This window comes from Silene latifolia, chromosome 3 (genome assembly GCF_048544455.1).
Source record: "Silene latifolia isolate original U9 population chromosome 3, ASM4854445v1, whole genome shotgun sequence".
Classification (NCBI taxonomy): Eukaryota; Viridiplantae; Streptophyta; class Magnoliopsida; order Caryophyllales; family Caryophyllaceae; genus Silene; species Silene latifolia.
The window spans coordinates 23,583,412-23,604,358 of NC_133528.1; the positions used below are offsets into that span (position 1 = coordinate 23,583,412).

The window sequence follows — 20,947 nt, forward strand, 5'->3', positions numbered from 1 at the left end:
TGTTCCGGGTGGAGTAAGTTGTGATATAATACCACGACCTTTCAAGTGTGAATCAAATTCAAGGCTAAGGTATTCTCCACCACGATCGGATCGTAGTGCCTTAATCCTTTTGTTTAATTAGTTCTCTACTTCGTTTTGAAATTCCTTGAATTTCTCAAACGCTTCACTCTTATGCTTCATTAAATAGATATACCCATATCTACTCAAGTCATCAGTGAAGGTTATAAAGTAGTCATAATTACCACGAGCGGTGATACTCATTGGTCCACATACATCGGTGTGTATGAGTCCCAATAGTTCACTAGCTCGTGTCCCTTTACCACTAAAAGGATTACGAGTCATTTTGCCAAGTAGGCAATATTCGCATGTACCATATGATTGATAATCAAATGGTGTAATCACATTAGTCGAAATTAATCTTTTGATGCGATTCTCGTTTATGTGACCTAATCGACAATGCCAAATGAACGCTTCACTTGGGTCACTTGTTTTGAGTTTTTTTGATTGAATGTTATAGATATCATTAGTCGGATTCGAGGTCTCTAAAATGTAAATGCCATTGATAGAGGAAGCTTGGCCTATAACCAAGTCGTTCCTTGAAATAATACAATGATTGTTCTTAATGACAAAACAAAAACCGTCCATGTCTAGCATGGCGATTGAAATAAAGTTTTTAGAGAGTGTAGGCACATAAAAACAATTATGTAAATACAACTCAAATCCGTTAGGCAAAGCTAAAACATAAGTTCCTTTGGATTCGGCTGTTACTCGAGCCCCATTTCCAAGGCGTAGATCCACATCTCCCTTGCTAAGCCTCTTCACATCTCTTAAACCCTGTAAATGATTACAAATGTGAGAACCACAACCGGTATCCAGTACCCATGTCGTAGTGGAAGTATAATTTATATCAATAACATAAATTTCCTTAGGAATTTTACCTTTTGGAGTGATGATTCCTTCCCTTATATTTCGCAAATATACGGGACAATTCCTAAGCCAATGTCCCATGCCATAGCAATAATGGCACTCATCATTAACTTGCTTGAAGTTTTTGACTTTCTTTCCCTTCTTCTTGAACTTTTTGCCCTTTGAAGCAAGAACTTGATTGCTTGAGCTCCCACTAGTTTTGGCATCTTTATCTTCCAGAGATAAAGACCCTATAGATTGTATGAGGTAGTCTTCCTAAGACGGGCTCACACGAGATCTAGTAGTAGTAGGTGGTTTAGAAGAAGTGATGAAGTTAAGGTTTCCATCCGAACCTATTCCAAAATGAAGTTCTCTAGTAGTGTCGAAATCATTGTTGGAGCAAACGTCGTCAAAAACATTGTGGTAAGACTCAATAGTTATCGGTGCGGTAGCGTTTGATGGATTCATTGTAATGAACTACAAGTATGGAGGAAAAGGAATTATTAACATTTGTCTTTTTAAATCATACTTGTAAATAATTAACAAGATATGAACATTTATATAGTGACCTCTACTCAACTAATATAAATGATTCCAAGACCCAAATTCATATTAATTTAGGGCACGGTATGCCGAATTACCCTTTATTAACATAACTCGGTGGATTAACCTCTTAATCGATTCTACTTTTAGAACTCTTGGTCGATAAAATTTACATTAAATATTTATCTCTAGCCCGAAACACATCCGGAAATCGTCGTGAATGCTTTCGTTGAGTACAACCCAAATTTCGAATAAATGTGTCCGTAATCCAAACCCATATCAACTTAGGGCACGGCGTGCCGAAATACCCCTCATTAACATGAATTCGGTGGATTGACATTTATCACCCACTTCCCCTACGTAACAAGGTTTGTACCCCGGTAGGGTCGAGTGCACTCCCTCGCGAAATAGGTTTTCATGGTTTCTACTATTTGGTAAAGCTATGTCTCAATTGATTGTTTTAGCGAGAGGTCATGTCAATTTATTATCTATCACGTTTTAAGTGAACTAAAGCGGTGAACTACGATAATTGTAATTGACACGGTCGATAAACTCGATGAAAGATGATGCATGTTTTAGTTATGGCGATTTAGCGATGCATGTGACATATAAATAAAATGCAAAGCATAAAAATCCTAGTATGGCCTTCCTAAAATAGAAAATCTAATTAACTATTACATATTCGGAAACCAACTCCATTGGTCCCTTGAACTTCGGTTGTGGCACGCATCTCGAGGTAACACCGTCTTTATGTATCGCCATCTTGAAGAAATCCTTCTTTGGGAACTCCGAAATAAAATAAAATTACATAACAAATTACATAATTTCCTATTATACATTTGTAACTAAAATAAAATAAATCTATTAAATTACAAAACGGTGATACGAGATCACAATAAATTACAATCGAATCGATATTCCCATACATTTCGGGTAATACCAATTAAAAACTAAGGCCATACTAAGTAAAAATTACATATATCAAAAATTACATAAAATAAAATTATGACAATCATAAGGAAAATGCAGCATTATAATATGTATGAACATGCCCAATTTTATGCTAAATCGCCTTTAAATAGCCAATATCGTATATTACTCGGTTTTTACGGATTTGCGTGATTTCAACATTTTATAATCACAAAAATTACATAAATTCATATTTATGCATAAGTTAATTACCCTAACCTCTTAGGACTCAAAATTTAGTCTTCACTAATTATTTGACCATAATTAACTCATATTTCTAAAATTTGTTCATTAATGGACCTAAAATTATAAAAATAAGCTATAAACTTCAAATAAATCACAAAATTTCAAATAAATTTGAAATTTGAAATTTAAACTCATGAACATTCTGGAAAAATACCATGACACTCATAATGTTCAAAATCTTAGGTTAAAATTTCGAAATTTATCCGGAAAAACAATGTTGCGGTTTATCGGTTTTAACAAAATAATCATAAAAACATAAGAAAAATTATATTCATCAACTTTTCAATTTTATATCTGAAAAAGATAATAAAATGCAACATGTGATGTTTTTCCTTAGTCATAGAGTATGTTTTATTAATATTTCACTAATTAAGTCACTATTTATGCCATTTTTCTTCAAAAAATCATAAATCATGCATAAAGACTTCAATATAGCCTATTATTTTACACACATCTTTTAAAATAGCATGTGACAACATACTAAATTTCTATGACCAGATTCAAAATTTATCTCATATTAACCTATTTTTCATCTAAATCCGATTTTAATAATGAAAAATCCATTTTTCGAGCATAAGAAGTCCAAAAATTATGAAAATTTACAGGTCATCTCAAAATAATATATGTGATAACATATCCAAATATCACTTGAAAATTCGAAGTTTAGCTAATTTTAGTCCGAAAATGACATTTTATTCATAAAATCATATTTTTAATGCCATTATTATATAATATGAACAATAAAAATCCATAAATTAACCAAAATATCCTAAAAACATTTTAGGACCAGAAATTTTAACATGCATAATGATTTGCGTGATATATCATAATAACACAAATTAAACAAGTTTTATATGTTAATCGTATAACTCGGAAAAACTTTTAACCGATTTTCATGCAAACAACCAAGGCTCTTGATACCGATTGAAGGAAAAGTAGACCTATATACTAACATATTCATATACTTCCTCTCATCCAGACCAAAGGTTACAGTTGCTTTATCACACTTGTCGAGGCACGTTTTATAACGTGCATATCTTTAGTTACATATTATTAAAAATTATAAAAATTTGATATTCTTATAGCATTCATGACGATAAATCAAACAAAATCTCACATGACTATATTTTGTCTTATAGATTAAGAATAATATCAAAGATTCCCTACGACCATGAATAGTGCCAAAAAGCAACTGTAACCTTTGGTCTGGATGGGAGGGAGTATGTTTTTGTTAATTTACTCATAAAATTAAATAGTGATCTTATGCATGCAAACTATAAACAATTTAAGGAAGAAATCTTTATCTTACATTGGATTTTCGATTTATATGGGCACAAAAGAGATCTCCTTCTCTTTTGTTCTTGTGCTTTCCTCAATGGATGAACAAGGACTCAAATGTAGAATCCCTCCCAAGGAATGATACCCAAGATATACCCTTAATAAAATTAATATTATTAATACTAGAATAACATTAATCTTTTAAATAAAATGACCCAAAAATATTTGGTCCTCTCTAATTTTCGGTCAAGAGGAGGAAGAAGGAGGAAGAGAATATTTTTATCTCACTAAAAATATTTATGTGTTGTTAGAATGAATTATCTTTACACTAGATATCATGTAGTGTAAATTGGAGAAAATAAGAGAAAACCCTTGGCTCCTCTTTTGTCCAAAAACCGGGTAGGGTGGGGGAAGTGTGGTCAATGCATGCACAATGTGTTCTTTACAAGAATGTGTAGGTGTGCATGGCTAGCAATAGGTTAACATCATTATGCTTTCCATTAACTTTAATCAACATAATATATATGTTAATTCCTCCCAATATTTCGGCCAAATTGAGATAAAATGGATTCCATTTTATCTTTGTCAATATGTCACATGTCACATAAAATTGTTATGTATTTTTATCATATTAAAAATCAACGTATTAATTAAAAATACGTCATATACAAAAATCGACTTAGTAATTCATAATTACTTATACCAAAATATTTTACCAATTATAAATCACAATAACTTGTATTTATAATAATTCATTCAATTTCAATTGTTTCCTTAAACAATAATTTCATCTGAGTAATGAAACAATTCGATTACTCAGACCGTATCTCATTTAATCAGATTATAATGAAATACGTAAATTTTACTTCCAAAATCGTCCGTCAATTTTTCAAGTAATTTAATTAACTCGTAACGTTATACGATTAATTAAATGATCAATTAAGAGTAATATCCTTTAGGTATGACCTAGGGGATAAACTGATCACCACCGTCGCACGAAAGTAATGTCAAACTCTAGTCAGCCAATCATTACCGATATGTGTGGACCAGTTGACAGTATAAATACTTCCCAATCGTATTCTTTTAAAATGAGATTTAAACATGTGATCATCATGATCAACAGTTGTGATCGCATTATTGTCGGAGGACACATATTCCAACAATTTTCCCACAAACCCGTCCGCTCATGTGATAATTTGGGTCAAGTCAAGCCTAAGTTGAAGCCTAGTCATGGGTTCGAGTCGGAATTTCAGCAGCATTTCGTTATAACGGCGATTATGCCCTAAGAAAAGTGTCCTGGAAAAGCTGTCACAAACCAAAATTCCGAGATGGTAGGAAGTTTACCCATAACACAAGGATTCCAAATATCAAGTTTCGTCACAAATGGGCAATCCTAAGGCCATTTTCGAAGCAATTTACGGTTTAGCTGTGAAACCGTCTCAATTTCACTCGAATGCTCAAAACTCAATGAAAATTCGAAACAAATACATGGTTATGATCCTTATATTACCAATTGGCCGTTTACAAAGTCAATTTGGCAAGGCAAAATCGTTTGGGGGAAAAGCCCCAAATTTTCGACTAATTAGGGTCGAAAACTCTAATTTTGTCGATCCCATTTGAGCAAATACGGAAGATAAATGCAAGATTGATACACATACCTCGATTAGTCATGGCAAATGCAAGATTTTGGGTCAAATTTCGACGGAAATGGTTGGAATTTGAGAGAGTAATTGAGATTTTGTGTTTCGAATAAATGAAATGAAACCCCTGTTTCATCGGGTTTTTACGCAGAAAAGACACGCCCAGGAATAGACGCAGCAGGTGCTGCGCCTCTTTCAAGGGACGTAGCTCTTGCTGCGCCTCTTCCTCAGCTTCCCTTCATACGAATTTTCAAAATTCGTTATGAGTTCGTTATTTTTGTGGGCCCATCTTTGGTACGCCTCTTCCTTGATGCTACATCACGTATTTGGTCCGTTTGACGCATGTTCTTCGCCCGGATCCGCATCCTCCAAGCTAACAACAAATTATCGCCTTATTTCTTATCCAAGACCTAGCTTGTCACAACGAGCATCCCTCTTTGACAGGTGTTTCGACACGCCTTTATTCTGTTCCCTCAGCGAGAGTACACGGATAGACTTTCCCTCTCGAGACATGGAGATCAGTTCCCGATTAAGTTCCCCCAGCGAGAGTACACGAATAGACTTTCCCTCTCGAGACATGGAGATCAGTTCCCGATTATGTTCCCCCAACGAGAGTTCACGACTGACAGTCACTTCTCTCTCGAGACATGGAGATCAACATCGACCCCCAAATTCTTCCGAAGTTTGTTTGAAGCTGAACACAAGCAGATTTCTCCTAGCAGTTCCCGACTGTGTCCTGCTGTCTTCTCCCAATATCATTTTTCGTTTTTCCTGAAGTTTCTTCAGAATCACTGTGACCCCTAATGCCTTCAGACACCAAGTAATCTTCAGACCAAAGAGTTTCGCCGAAGCGTCTTCAGTCCCGTTTCACCCAGGGGTATCTCAGGTATGGTCTCTTCTTATGGCTGGCGAGCCTCCTTACGTAATCTAATGGACTTTAAACGACCCTCCCCGATAGTCGACAGACTCTAAAATGTTCCCGACGACAGTTCCTTGGTTCAGACCCCTTGAGCCGCCTCGCGTCGCCATAGTCGTCAGGTTGTAATCTTCGACTGACCTGATGGCTATAATTTTACTTTCGCCTTGTCCAAGCCTCAGTCAAAGTGGGGGCTCAGTAGATACCTCATTTCTGCACCTCCCGCCAACCACCCGGTGATGATTGGGCCGCATGTTTGGTACGTGGAACGATTTGTGACAGTTCGTAAGTTTATCGTCAAGTGATCGCTCAAACATTTATGTCTACCTCTTAATTGTCATCTACACGCTGATACGGTCGTTTTGGCAGTAATTAGAGTACATTTGGAGTTCGGGCCTAAACCCGTCTTCATTTTCTGACAGCCATTAAAATGCCGAGTCGGAATGTTCTGGAATGTTCCGGATATTTCTATTCCATATTTTATAAATCTTTTAGTCTTTGGTAAATAGTTTCCCGAAATATTCACACAAAATATTAAGGAAAATCATATTATTTCGTTATTCCATAAACTAAACACGAAAATCTTTCTTCCGCAGGAGGAAACCACTTGGGAATAGACGCAGCAGGTGTTGCGCCTCTTCCAAGAGACGCAGTGCCTGCTGCGCCTCTTCCCAAGTCCTTTTCTGCGTATTTTTTCGTATCTTTTCATATCTTTTCGAGATTCACTTCCAAAGTCCCTCCGAAAACCCTACTTCCTCCACGTGATTAGTATAAATAGAGACCTTCGGTCTCACATATTTCTCACGCGAGTGTCCGCCCTTCTCTTCTCCCTTTGCATTCTAGACCACGTTCTTACTTTTTGGCGTCTACGTGCTTGAACTTTTGACCACGTAAGCTCGGATCCTTCTGAGTACCAGCCTCGTTGCATGACCGACCAATTTGACCAACTCCACAATAATCAACTTTAATCAATCTTATTCGTTTTCCGCTTACGAGGGCACTTTCGTTACATTCGAGTCGAGCATCACTAAACGTTAACTTAGTTCATCTCGTTTCGTCAAACATGTAAGTCTGAGGGTGTAAATCTCTCTTTTACTTATTGTTATTTATTTATTGCAATCACAATTGTAATATTTATGTCGAAAATACAATTAAAACCGATTTATAAAACCATGCTTAAAACCCTTTTTACGGATTATCAGAGGACAACCGTCAAGAAAGGACGCAGCAACTGCTGCGCTTCTTCGAAGGGACGCAGTACCTGCTGCGCCTCTTCGTGAGGCTGCCGCAGTTCCTGCTTCCTTTCTTCTTCCTTCGTCTTTCATCTTTCGTTAATTCGTTCGTTCTTTTTCTTTTGCTTTCGTTTGTTCCTTGTTTTAATGTAACAATCTGAGCATAATAATTTGACATGTATATTATTAATCGTCATTAACATATAATTCATCTTTTAAATTCCCGACTTAAATCCCAAGTAATTAATATTTGCGGGTTTTCGTCATTAAAGTCAAACCGGGTTGTAGAAATTCGATTCATTCATATTGAGTTTCTGGAATTCGATCTTTGATATATTCTCACCTGTTTATTACCGTATTCATCATTAGTTCATCATTAGTTCATCATATTTAACCTAATTAATTAGTTAGTTTGTTTAATCCATTAATTAATCTTTATAAATCATGTATAATTTATCCTAATTCCGTTTCATCCATGTTTATCGTTTTCATGACCATCAATCATATGTAAATAACATGTTAATCACTTTCATCCGAGTAAATAATCTAATCAATCATTAAAATCACCAACGAGCATTAACAATTCGCAATTCCGGCTTCACAGCCAGAACTGAGCCAAGGAACAGACGTAGTGACTGCTGCGCCTCTTCCAGAGGGCGCAGCTCTGCTGCGCCTGTTCCTGGCTGACTTCTCTCTCTGAACTCCCGTTTTGCCTTGACCTAGTTTATTTAATTACGTAATTAATTAACTATTATTCGTATTATCGCCTTAATTCATGTTCGTTAATTCATTCATTTTGTTCTTTTCCAAACTATCCGTTTTAGATGTATTTTCGACATAAATCATTAAACCCGATGTAATTATTGTAATTTTCTTTATTGTAATTTTCCTTTATTGTATTTATCTTTGTATTTCTTTATTATTACTTGTATGCCTTCACATGTAATTGAACTTAAATCCCGACTTTGACATCAATTGTATGATTAAATCACGTGTTCACCGACGTAGTTAATTCTCACATGCTAGGATTAATCTAATGGATGTTGCATTGCATGCATATAATCGACAATATATCGAGTATAGACGATTTTCCCTAATCATTAGTAGAGGCCGCTATCGAGGCGGGCGGGATTAGGTGTTCGATCAAAAGAGCTTCCTAATACGTACCCTCACCCCTTACTCCAGGTCTCTGTGAACATCCGTGTTTATTGGCATCCACGAGAGTCATTCTAGACATAAAATGCTAAGGGTAACGAGTTCTTAGTGTTCATGTCACTACTTTGTGTCTTGACATGGCACGAGGTATTCGAACGGTTTCCAATTTTCCACAATAAATTGGTGGCGACTCGACAAATGCAAACGCTTATTCTTCCCAAGCGCCCCCGTGGGCCCATTGTCCACAAAAGGTTCAAGGCCAGACTAGTTGCCAAGGGTTACAATCAGGTCAAGAATAAAGATTATAAACATACTTTTAGTCCAGTTGCTAAATTTGCTACTGTTAGAGTATTGATGGCATTGGCGGCCATTAAGAATTGGCCATTGCATCAACTAGATATAAATAATGCCTTCCTCCATGGCTTTTTGGATGAGGAAGTGTACATGGTACCCCCGCAAGGCTATACCAAGGCTAAGAAAGGTCAGGTATGTAAGCTTAAAAGTTCACTATATGGTCTTAAGCAGGCTTTCAGGCAATGGAACCTTGAGCTGACTAAATTCCTTACTGGTATTGGATTTCTCCAGTCTAGACAGGATTACTCCCTTTTTACTCGGACTGATGCCAGTACAGGGTGTTTTCTTGCTGTCTTAGTGTATGTTGATGATGTCTTGATAACAGGGGATAGTTTGGATGATATTATCTCAATAAAAACTAGCCTTAATGATAAGTTTACAATTAAGGATCTCGGACCCATGAGGTATTTTTTAGGCCTGGAGGTTGCCAGGAATAACACTGGTATTATGATAAATCAAAGGAAATACATCCTTGATATTATTAAGGATGTTGGTTTAGAAGACTGCAAGCCTGTTTCTTTTTCTATGCAGAAGGGTTTGAAACTTTCTACAGACAAATGATTGATCCTAGATGATCCTGAGCCATACAGGAGATTAATAGGAAGGCTATTATACCTAAACATGACTAGGCCATATATTTCCTATAGTGTCCAGCACCTAAGTCAATTTGTCAAGCAACCAAGGGAGGCACACTATCAGGCAGCCATTCATGTCATCAAGTATTTAATAGGGACTGTAAATACTGGTTTATTTTATAAATCAGCAACCACAACAAGTTTAACAGCATATTCAGATGCTGATTGGGCAATCTGTGCATTCAGCTGCAGGTCCCTTAGTGGCTATTGCATTTTACTAGGTTCAAATTTGGTTTCTTGGAAAACCAAGAAACAAGTCACAGTTAGTAAAAGTACTCCTGAAGCTGAATATCGCAGTATGTCTTACACTACATCTGAGATTGTTTGGTTAGAACGTTTGTTATCAGATTTAAAAGTTCAAGTGTCATTGCCTATCACCCTCAATTGTGACAATACAGCAGCAGAACACATTGCCATGCACCCTGTTTTCCATGAGCGTACAAAGCATCTCAATGTGGACTGTCACTTCGTACGTGATAAACAACATGAAGGGCTACTGCAGACTGCTCATGTGAAGATTACTGATCAACTTGCAGACATAATGACCAAACCTCTTGGTGTTGTGGAGCATAGAGCTTTTTGCTTCAAGCTTGGCTTACACATCAGTGAGTGCAGCCTAGCTTGGGGGAGGGGTGTTATGGATAGGGTTGCCGAATTCGCTCCACCGTCTAGCGAATCGATACGATCGTATCAATTCGGGATTCGTTAGCGTATCAGTTCGCCCTAATTCGTTAGGAATTCGCCCAAAAAGAACGAACTGAAATACTTTGCCAAAACAAGGAAAATTGAAGAAAGTAAATTAAATGAAAGATACTTACACTTATGTACTCATTTTGATATGAAGTTAGTAAATTTAAAGGAAAGTTGAGATGGAGGACGAGGATGGAGGATCAAGGAAGTAGATGAAGGCTGTGTGGTCACCATTGATGAAAGTTCTGACTTGATTTTTAATGCTAAATTGAAGAAGATGAAGATGAGTTGAATGGGTTTGACGTAATGAAGATGAGTTGAATACAGTAGTTTTTTTTCTTTTTGATAAAAATGAAGGGTCTTTTGGCAAATCATAAAGGCTATAAAGATAGACAAACTCAAAAAGTAGTCAAGTAGACATCTAGATCTTTCTTGAGAATAAAACATTTTCCAACTTGTAACTTGTGCCTTCTCTAGGTAATGAATATGGCCCTTGAGTTTTCCTATAGATTCCAAATTTTGTTGGTTAATTAATAAGTTTCACTCTTTTTAATTTCTTTTATCATTAATTTAAGTATTTTGCTAAAATTATTTTTTATTTTATTTGTTTTGTACATTAAGCGAATTGATACGTCTTAGCGAATTATATTATTTTTAATACGCTCAACGTATCGGATACGCTCAATAGAGCGAATCGCGAATTCGTATTACGAATCCGTATCGAGCGTATTACGTATTGGGCAACCCTGGTTATGGAAATAGAGTTAGTTGACCTAACAACTTCTAGATTGTTAGGAAAGTTGTTACAAGTTGGTTAAGGAAGTTAGTTATGAGTATAACCACCTAGCCTATATAAACTCCAATCTACTTTGTAATCAAATCAGATTTTCATAATACAAGAATTATATTTCTTCACACATTTGTTTTCTCTTTTTTCCTCTCTAATTCTTCATCTTCTTCGTTCTTTTCTTCATCAGAATTCTCATCAATCAATCACATAACAATCGTAGATTAGGATTTCATAGAATAAATGCGGCAATTATTAATAAGCGATAGGGTATTGCATTTTTACCAATTATCCTGTAAAACCGACCGCGTACACGACTTTACAAAACCGACGGTGCACATTTAGTTACAGAGATCAATGTATGCATAAAACATGGCAAGGAAATTATACATATCTACCCATTAATTCATTAAAAAATATATGGCCTACAAGCTAGATCATCTTTAGGATGATTCTGCAGATATATCAATAATTAATGTTAAAGAAAACTAAAGTGGGATACCTACCCTTAATTAGTGAATCCGATCAAGTCTTCTAAGAGACGGTCTCATGTAAAAGTAATTTGAGAAAACATATAAAGTATTTTAACAACTAACATAAGAAAAAAAGGAAAAAATAAAATAAAAGAAATAATAACCACCCCTTATACGAGAGGTCTCCCAATAACATTTATTATGAAACCGTCTTATAAAAGAACCAGTGAATACCTGAAAGCCAACGGTTTAGGAGAAAGAAGAGGGGACAGGAGCGTCCTTTGCCCCATTTACGCCAACTTTAGTTATTAATCAAAGTTGTTTGAATAAAACAAAGTAGAGGCTAACGGTAACTTGAAAGCTGTCAACACCTAAAAATGCAATAATCTTGTTTTCCATCCTGGAAACCAACATTCCCTCCACAACATGATGCTGCTCGATCAAAATCACTCCATTGGCGCCCCTGACCTTTCCCTCTCCTCCTCCTCCCTCCGAGATGTCGGCTACTGGTTCGTTCCTTCTCTTTTCATTTCTCCCTACCCCTCTCTTGTTTACATTTTTCTCTTAGATAGGAGGATATTCATTAATAAAATGCGAGTTGAGATAGTTTTGATGTCAATAAAAAATGCATTATTCGCTGAGCTAGCTGACATTTAATATTTTTTTCCGAAATGTCCCATCTTGTAGTTGTGGTTCTTGTGGGTATGAGCTGAACCTGAACTCATGTAATCGAAATGCCTCTGTGATCGGATCAAAGAACTATGGGAAATCCATAAAGAGGGGAATCATTTCGTTCTACTCGATAGATGAAACGAAATTTACCCGAATAGAGCAAAGGAGGTGCAAGCCGTACTTTGATTCAGCTCGGTCATGGGGTTTGTTCCGGCCACAAACCAAGCTTCTTTGCAAGAAATGTGGCAACTATGTTGGCAATGCTTATAAATTCAGCAACTATAGCCGCTCCCAATCTCTGCCACCAGAAAAATCATGGGGATGGGATGGCATTTCTGGTAAATCGGAAACTTACGACATCAGGATTCGAGCACTGCAGCCTTCCTCTTACGACAAATCAAATACTTTCACATAATATGATTTTTTCCTGTTTATTTACTGGATAATGTTTTTGTTTCTTTTGATACATTTCTTTTTTGGATAATCTGTATAGCTCAATAAACTCAGACATGCATTTACACTTCATATTTACATTCTAATGTTTCTATCAGCAGTTCAATTGGGGGTATAACATTAGCAATTAAGATTTTGGATCATATGAAGAAAAAAATATACCTCTATTCAAATATCTATTATGTCCAAGTCTTCGAGTTCGGTAAGCCATTTCTGAGTGCCTTGAGAAATATAAGTTTTAGATGCTGCTTTGCCACGAGCTTCTACAACAGCAGATGAACCAAAATCAGTCTTCTTGTCACTGCCCAGATGGGTCTGCCTGTTGGGATGTCTCAATTTGAGTGATAGAAGGCGCGATACTTCATGCAGACCACCCCACTTTTCCAGGGCGCGAGCAATGTCATACCGTCCTGTAGGTAAATATTTGCCTCAGTCTAGCTTATGGTATAACATAAAACGACAAGGACATTGCCGTAATGACTTGTGGTCTCCCAAAATATGACGAGGTAAGGTGTCTATGTACATAGCCATCCTTTTTCTTTTCTTTTTGGTGGAAGGGGAGAAAGCACAATTTGAAGTTTGATGGTGACGGGATTGTACACAAGAGTACAAGATAATGAGTATTGATACTCAATAGTCAATACCCATTAACTTTACCCGCTAAGAAAGCGTTACAGTGCAGATTTCAGGAGAAGATATTTGGTAACCTGCTCGTTCGAAGGCTTTTCTACTGGGCATGTATGACGGATCCATTCCCCAGTTTTTCTGGAAACTAGTTATCTGAAATAGAGAAATGACAAATTCTTTTAAATATTAGCCACATATATAGTGATTTTGGGAAGGGAAATTAAGGGAAGCAAACCTTGACATTTACTGTATTTTATAAGTTGGTAACTTACCTCATCTTGTAAAATTTCAAGATTGTCCCAGTAACCTTTTGGCTTCCTATGTTTGTAAGCAAGAGATAGATTCATCAGAGTCGCAATCCTCCGAAAACCGCCCATTCTGTTGATTGCCTTCTCAATGTCAACTCTCCCATGAGCACGAAGTTGCTTCCTCATGGGCATAAATCCCTCCTGGCCATGCTCTGAAATAAATGTCAGGATCTCAGACTTGAGAACTTCAATGTCTTGTTGTAAGCCAGGAACTTTAAGCTTTTGCCTAATGGGACTCGGTGTACTATTGTTTGACCCAATTCCGACAGCTCCTTGATCAGTGTCACTTCCACAACTTGAAGATGTGCTAGGTAGCTCTCGGCCAGTTTCACCCCTTTGCTGGTCCATATGTGCTTCATCATACTCATCAGCAGAATCTGTACCTGTCCTTTTTTCAATGTAATCTCGAATAGCACATAGGTTTGATGGAAGATCCTCATATATAACCTGAAACAGACATAAAATATTTTGTGTTATATTTTCATGCCACCCACTATTAATCCTTGTGCCCATGATTAACCATTCAGGTTTCCATTTTGGGGTTCCAAGAATAAATTCCCCTTTTTCTTGTATCTTATTTATGGTCATTACGATTTTTGTCTGCACTTCTTCTATTGACACATTCTGATGATCTGATCCATATTTTTGTGCAAAACAAGCCAGAAAGTTTATGCATAGATGGAGGTACTGATTTTTGACAGCCTGCCCCATTGATAATTGACAGTTACACTGAACTGATAGAAGGAACTGCTCGAAGGATATTAACTACTAAAGACTGTAAATTATCTGCAAACCTCTTCCATTAATGCTTCTGATAGAAAGGTGTCTGAACGCATTTTTGACTCCACGTAATATTTAAGCAACGTGTGATGGTTTCCAAGGCGTTCAAGTTGCCATTTTCCACAAAAAGAGTCAAAGTCTCCCTCAACCTGCTCAAAGATGATCTCTTGTTCAAGCTGCTCACATAATTCCATAATAACTCGTGCATGAAGTACCATATACAATAGTCCCTTGCATCCTTCCTGCACATGGATTCACCAGTTTAAGGGAATAAGGGGATTGTTCCATTCCTGATCACTAGGGTATTTAAGTCAGCAACCAATGTTTGCTCAGCATCTTAGTTTGAAAATGCGTAAGGCGCACCTAGACGCTAAGGGGCTGAAGGCACGCCTTTTGGAAGCGAGGGGCTCTATTTTTGATAACAAATTTGTAGTTTCCGATTAAATTTTTGGGCAACAATAGCCTTTTTAGAGTTTTCAAGTTGGCTTACATGTCAAGGAGTTAAGTTAGGAATAATAAGGAAAAGAAATGGTGAGCCTTGTCTAAAAATATGGAAAGTGCTAATTAAGTTAGCCTTGTTCGGTGAGCCTTGTCTAAAAGGCGCACCTAAAACGCATCGAGGCGCTTTGGCTAGTGCCTTATCCAAGGCGCACCCTAGGCGCACTCAAGGCACGCTTTTTTAAACTAAGCTCAGCATAGTAATTACTTTTTACTTGCAAAACTAGAAAGGATCCCAATAGCAAAGAAGCATGAATTACAATAAAAAGCAGTAAAACTGTCTGTCTCTTACCTGGACGATACGAACTTTGTTATTATCTCGAGATAAAACTTTGCTGATAGCTAGATTAGGAACTATCCTGCAAAGAACTAACTTGAATTAGGATATACTCCATGTAATTCAATGCAAGAAGCACAAGCCAGAGTGTGTTTCAGCTGCACAAAGCAGTTGAAGCATGATGCAGTATAGACCTAAACAGAACTTTGCATATGTTGATGGCAAATCCAGAACTTGAAATCGGACCACAAATTCTCCTTAGTTTAACTCTTCTTTTGTGGCCGTCAAAGTGAAGCTACATACCAAAGAATACAGAAGTCACTCTAGCCAGTCATTCAGGTCTGGTGTACAAGGGTCAAGGGCTGGTGCGATTTGTCTTGAGATGCAATTGGAATAAGCAGCTTATTGGATAAGCCTATATAAGTAATAGATTTTTATAGAAGTTCCAAACCCCCCTAAAATGGAAAAAAAAAAGAAAAAAAAAGGAGAGATTTTTGAGAATTGCAAATCAAATTATATAATGAGTTTTAGCTACTTACTCAGGAAGTCTTTCATAAGCTGTCAAAACATCCCAGACATCACGCACAGGAGCTTTTACAGTTATGCTAGCAGCAACGCAGCGATGAACCCCACCATTTTCCTTTAGTACATTACTTTTAGTTAGTAGCAGTAATCACTGTGATATTTTTTCATCAGAAATGACTGTAAAATAAAGTTACTTAAATCAATTACCAATAGGCCATCAAATCTACGAAGGTGGATTTCATCCACTTGGCAGGGTCTGTCAATTCTGCAGACATTACCAAATATCCCCCAGTTACTATTCAACTCAGAAGGTGCCTGAGGTAGAGGCCCCTGGCTAGAAGTGGAGGAACCCTTGTTAGGCTGCTTCATAGGTGTGTCGTTATCCACTGAAGAATCGAGTAATATTTTGCTGCTAGGATCTGTAGAGTTTCCTGTTGTTGAGCTATCAGGTGTAGGTCTGTTTTGAAACACTTCAAAGTTGCACTCAGCTCTGCAAGCCAAGGCCCGCAGATTGACAGGCAGGTCTGATCGGATAATCCTCTCCAAAAAAATAGCAGGGAAGTTGAATCTTGGTATGACATTGACCTCATAAGACAATGTAGTTGACAAAGATCTGAAGGCATGCAATAATGCAGATGTAAAGCAGCAACTATAGATATTACCAAGTTTGCTTCTTAACATTCAGTCAAAGTTGTTGTCAGATAATTAACAGCATGTTTAGTTTGATCATCTCAGCGTCTTCACTCAATAAATACAAATAAAAATAAAATCTCACTGTCTTCAGACTTCAGAACTCCAGTCAACAAAAACGACTTTGTGGTTTGTAAGCCAGATCGATTGTCAGATTCAAGCTAACTCAACCCAGGGAAAATTACCAATACAAAAAGGTTTGCGTCAGACACTCTAATGAGACTCCTTCCTTAAGCTTCATAGGAGATGATACTATATTTATCCACATTCGCAGCATACCCAATGTAGACAATGAAACACCAGACTCTTTACTTTTGTTGGCATTTAAAACCTAATAAATATGGCGACGCGTGCTATTCTGACACTTCACTTTGGTTGTGTGTTATGCTTCCAACATAATACGACACTCTAATGCTTAATTTATCTGAAGCATGATTATTTTATAAACTAGCCGTGCCTGCTAACATGCAAACAAAAATATAGACCTGTCAAGGCCAAAACTAACATGGTAAATGCCATGTCCACAAACCTTCTTTTTGATTTCACAGACCATTTCCCTTCAAACTTCTTGAAGTCTCCATCCACCATGGAGAAGTGAAGTTCACGGTCATTTGGCTGCATCCACAACAGAATCCCTATCAGATGGTAGAAGCTTTTTAGAATGGTTCAAGGACACAAAATTATATGCTCATACAGTCAGTGTCCCATTCTACATTACTCCATATATACTAAGGAGTAATTAGGGACAGCATGTGAACAGTTTTTGAGCGAGTATGCAAACTGAAGAGACTGCTCCAGCTGGTCTTCTCATTGAAATCAGGAATTAAACACAAACTCAAAGACCAATTCCTGGAAAATTAACAGTTGCTCGTTTACTAAGATCCAGCATTGAATGTCGCACAAACGACTATACTTTGACCTAACCTATTATATACTCCGTACTATGCATAAGACACTCAATGGTTTCTCGTCTTCTTGAGTTTCTAAACATAACTCTTTCTTCCCTCCAGATGTGTAATTATAGGATTAAGTTTAGTTGCTTACAGAGTTCGTAATTTCTTGGAGATCCAAGACAACGCGTGCCTCAATATGCCAATACAATGCCCTTTGCAAGCCTCTTTGCTCTAACCATATTCTACCAGGGAAAGGACATGGGATTCTTCCACTGAGAATATAATATATGCCATGAAATAAAGCAAATCAGTAGGTGGACAATAACTTCACCTGACGGCTACAATCAGAATAGTGAATAAAAAACTGAAATTTTCATAGGAATTCTCATATGAATCATGTTAGAGGCTTCACATTCGAAACTATTAGGTCCTTCTAATGCAACAATAAACTAGCTTCCTCCAAACTTCAGTGAATAAGATTTTCAACTGTGAAAATTGGACTTGTCGATCATGTTCAAGGAATCGCACACCCTACAAATAACTCAAGGGCTCCCGCAAACTGCTGGGTGAAGTGGGGGTAATCACTGAGTTGTCATACGGTGTAAGATTGCGAGAATGCTAGGATTCACACCTCACACCTAATTATCATTGAACATTGTCATCTTAAAGTAAGAAAAATCAGATTAAATGAACAATTATAATAAGAATTCCCCAAAATCCAATGCTAAATTTTTTGAGGACATTGAAAAATTTACATTAATCCATCATCACAAGTAGCTCTTGCGCCTCCTCGAGTCCTCGTTACTCAAATACGTCTATGTCATTATAAAATATCAGATTATTAAAATTGCAACTCAAACTCATTAAACTCGTATTTATCTAGATAACTCCAACTCAAGTAAGATGCCACATGGAGAGAATTGAACACCTCACAAACTATGGAGCTACTCCTATTTTGTGTTACTAAAACTCGGTTAGAAGTCTTTGGCACGGGTGCATCTCCAAGTGTCAGACTTGGTTATTTGTGAAAAAAAATCACATTTTTGTTCTAAAATGAAGTAACAAATGTCAAACCCCGTGTCGAAGTATCAAGGGTCTAGCACAATATAATATGAAGAGTCGGAATAATATAAAGTGGACACTTTCGCGTCACACACGTTTCTAACAACATACGACCAACAACAAAAATCCAGATAATCACAAATCAGCAAACAAAAATAACTTGAAAAAAAAAATATAAAAACAAGAATTGAAATAATGAAGCAACCTGTAAACAAGATTAGGTACAAAATCAGCAAGACGTTCATAATCAGTAAGAGCATTCCAAACAGAATCAACATCAGAATTAACAGAAATCTCCGCCTTAATCCTCCGCTCTCGCCACGAAACTACCTCAACTTCACAATTAACCTGACGCTCACGAGATTCCCTCTCTTCCTCTCTGCCTCCTCCCATCTCAAATCCCCCATTGACGGCATACGCATTTGCCACAACAGTCGATTTCTCCGAATAATCGTCGATTCCACGGTTGAAATTGAGCGCATTCCGCCGCACGAAGAACCCTAATTTGGGAAAAAGGTGAGAATTGGGGATTTTTTCGAGAGGAAAGAGAGTGGAGTTGAATATGAGTGAGATCATTGTGTGATGAGTTGGCGAAGGAGTGTGGAAGTTGGGACCGTTATAGATTGTTGGAATTCAGTTAAATGGCGTGTGGTGTTGCGGATTTGTGGTGTGTAGTTAGGGGTATTTTTGTCATTTTCCACTATATTTTTGTGGTTTATAAATTTCTTGGATGTCAATTTTACTCCCTATCTATGGAGATTTTAGGGTCAATTTGGTCATATTTGCTAGATTTTTGTTAATCTTGATTGAAGTTTTTCTCGATATTTATAAGTGAACATGCCAGGTTAGTTTTTTACTCCTTATTTTAGATAATTGTTTCATTGTAGGGTTGACACAAAAATTAAGGAAATGAGTTAAATAATGTAAAGTATTGTGGTGGGTGAGGTAATTGGAGAGAGGGAAGGTATTGTGTGGTATTATTGTGAGTAAAGTGATTAAAATAAGTATTGTTTTGGTTTGAGGTGGCATATTGTTGTGGGGTTGAAGTGATTAAAATAAGTATAAAAGTTAACCAAAAATAGACAATGAGATATTATTGTGAATAGACGGAAATGGACAATGGAAAACTTATGTAGAATAGGAGGGAGTATGAAGTTCTTATTTCAAAATTTACGGAATTACGGGGCGTTTGTTTCGCGCATGGGTATGGGTTTGGAATAAGGAATCATACCTGGGTGGTATGAGATTGGAACTTCATTCCTCATATCTTGGGTTTGTTTCAATTATAAGCGGTATGGGTTTGAAACTAAGTTAAAGTTGAAATATGTAAAATCCAATACTTTAAATAATAAAATATAAAATTATGAAAATAAAGATTTAATCAAATAATTATATAAAATGTTGCATTTACAATATGTCATAATATTTATTTTCACATTTTTATTTATTATAATTTGATACCCGTGTGGTATCAATCTCATACTCACCCCTCTCCTTGGATATGAGAAACTCATACCTCATGGGTTTGAGGTATGGGTATGAAACCCCCAAATTTGTCAAACAAACACTTTGTATGGGTTTGGCTCAATCCAAACTCATACCTCATACCTTTTGTGTTTGAATCAACACAAAATCTCATTTGTGACGGCACAATATCCGTCACTCTTGAGTGACGGATACCATTTTACCTCACAAAATATCCACTTTTTCTCTCTCTGCAACACTATTTATGTGGTCCCCTTTCTCCACTAACCCATTTTGTTACCACTTTAACTCACAAAATATCCGCCACAAATGGTGACCCATCACAAGGGAGACCAATTGTTGAATCAAACACCCCTTCAAAGATATGAAGCGGGCTAATATATTGGGACTTGGAGATTCACTCTTCCTATTAAAAGATTAGCTTTCTATATACTCCGTAGTACGGAGTATATTACTACGAGTAGAACATGAAGAATTGGTCCTCGGTCCAGTCTAAACCCAAAAATCGAACCTAAAGTATTCCGCTTCGGGTCCCCTCCTAAGTGCCGATCTTGTCTCCGATTTTTGGGAAAGTGGTTATCCGGTCCGCAGGTTCATCTGGTAATTCGGTTAATGGGCAGTACGTTCACCGAACTAATTATTTGAGTACGTTCTCGAGTAATTGGAAAGATAAGTAGACGATTTAATAAATTAATTAAGAAACTAAGTTAGTAAAGATAATAAATAAGGTCATTGTTTAAATAAGGTATAAAGTTCAGAGTGACATCATAAAATTGCAAAAATGTAAGTATATAACATAGAAAACTGAAAAACTCAAGGGTATACTATAAAAACCCTAAAATTTTCGCAGTAC

The 20,947-nt window shown here is 36.8% G+C and overlaps 1 protein-coding gene across 1 annotated transcript; it reads right to left on the reverse strand.

The window, feature by feature from the left end:
- Window positions 1–12,891: 12,891 nt before the first annotated feature.
- LOC141647388 (uncharacterized) lies at window positions 12,892–19,328 on the reverse strand. Its single transcript, XM_074455539.1, has 10 exons — window positions 18,815–19,328; window positions 17,699–17,819; window positions 17,184–17,269; window positions 16,172–16,577; window positions 15,979–16,079; window positions 15,455–15,521; window positions 14,679–14,906; window positions 13,849–14,331; window positions 13,657–13,729; window positions 12,892–13,359 (listed from the first exon to the last, which is right to left on the reverse strand). The coding sequence occupies exons 1-10, from the start codon at window positions 19,183–19,185 to the stop codon at window positions 13,118–13,120; spliced, it is 2,178 nt and encodes a 725-aa protein (XP_074311640.1). The 5' UTR covers window positions 19,186–19,328; the 3' UTR covers window positions 12,892–13,117.
- Window positions 19,329–20,947: the final 1,619 nt, after the last annotated feature.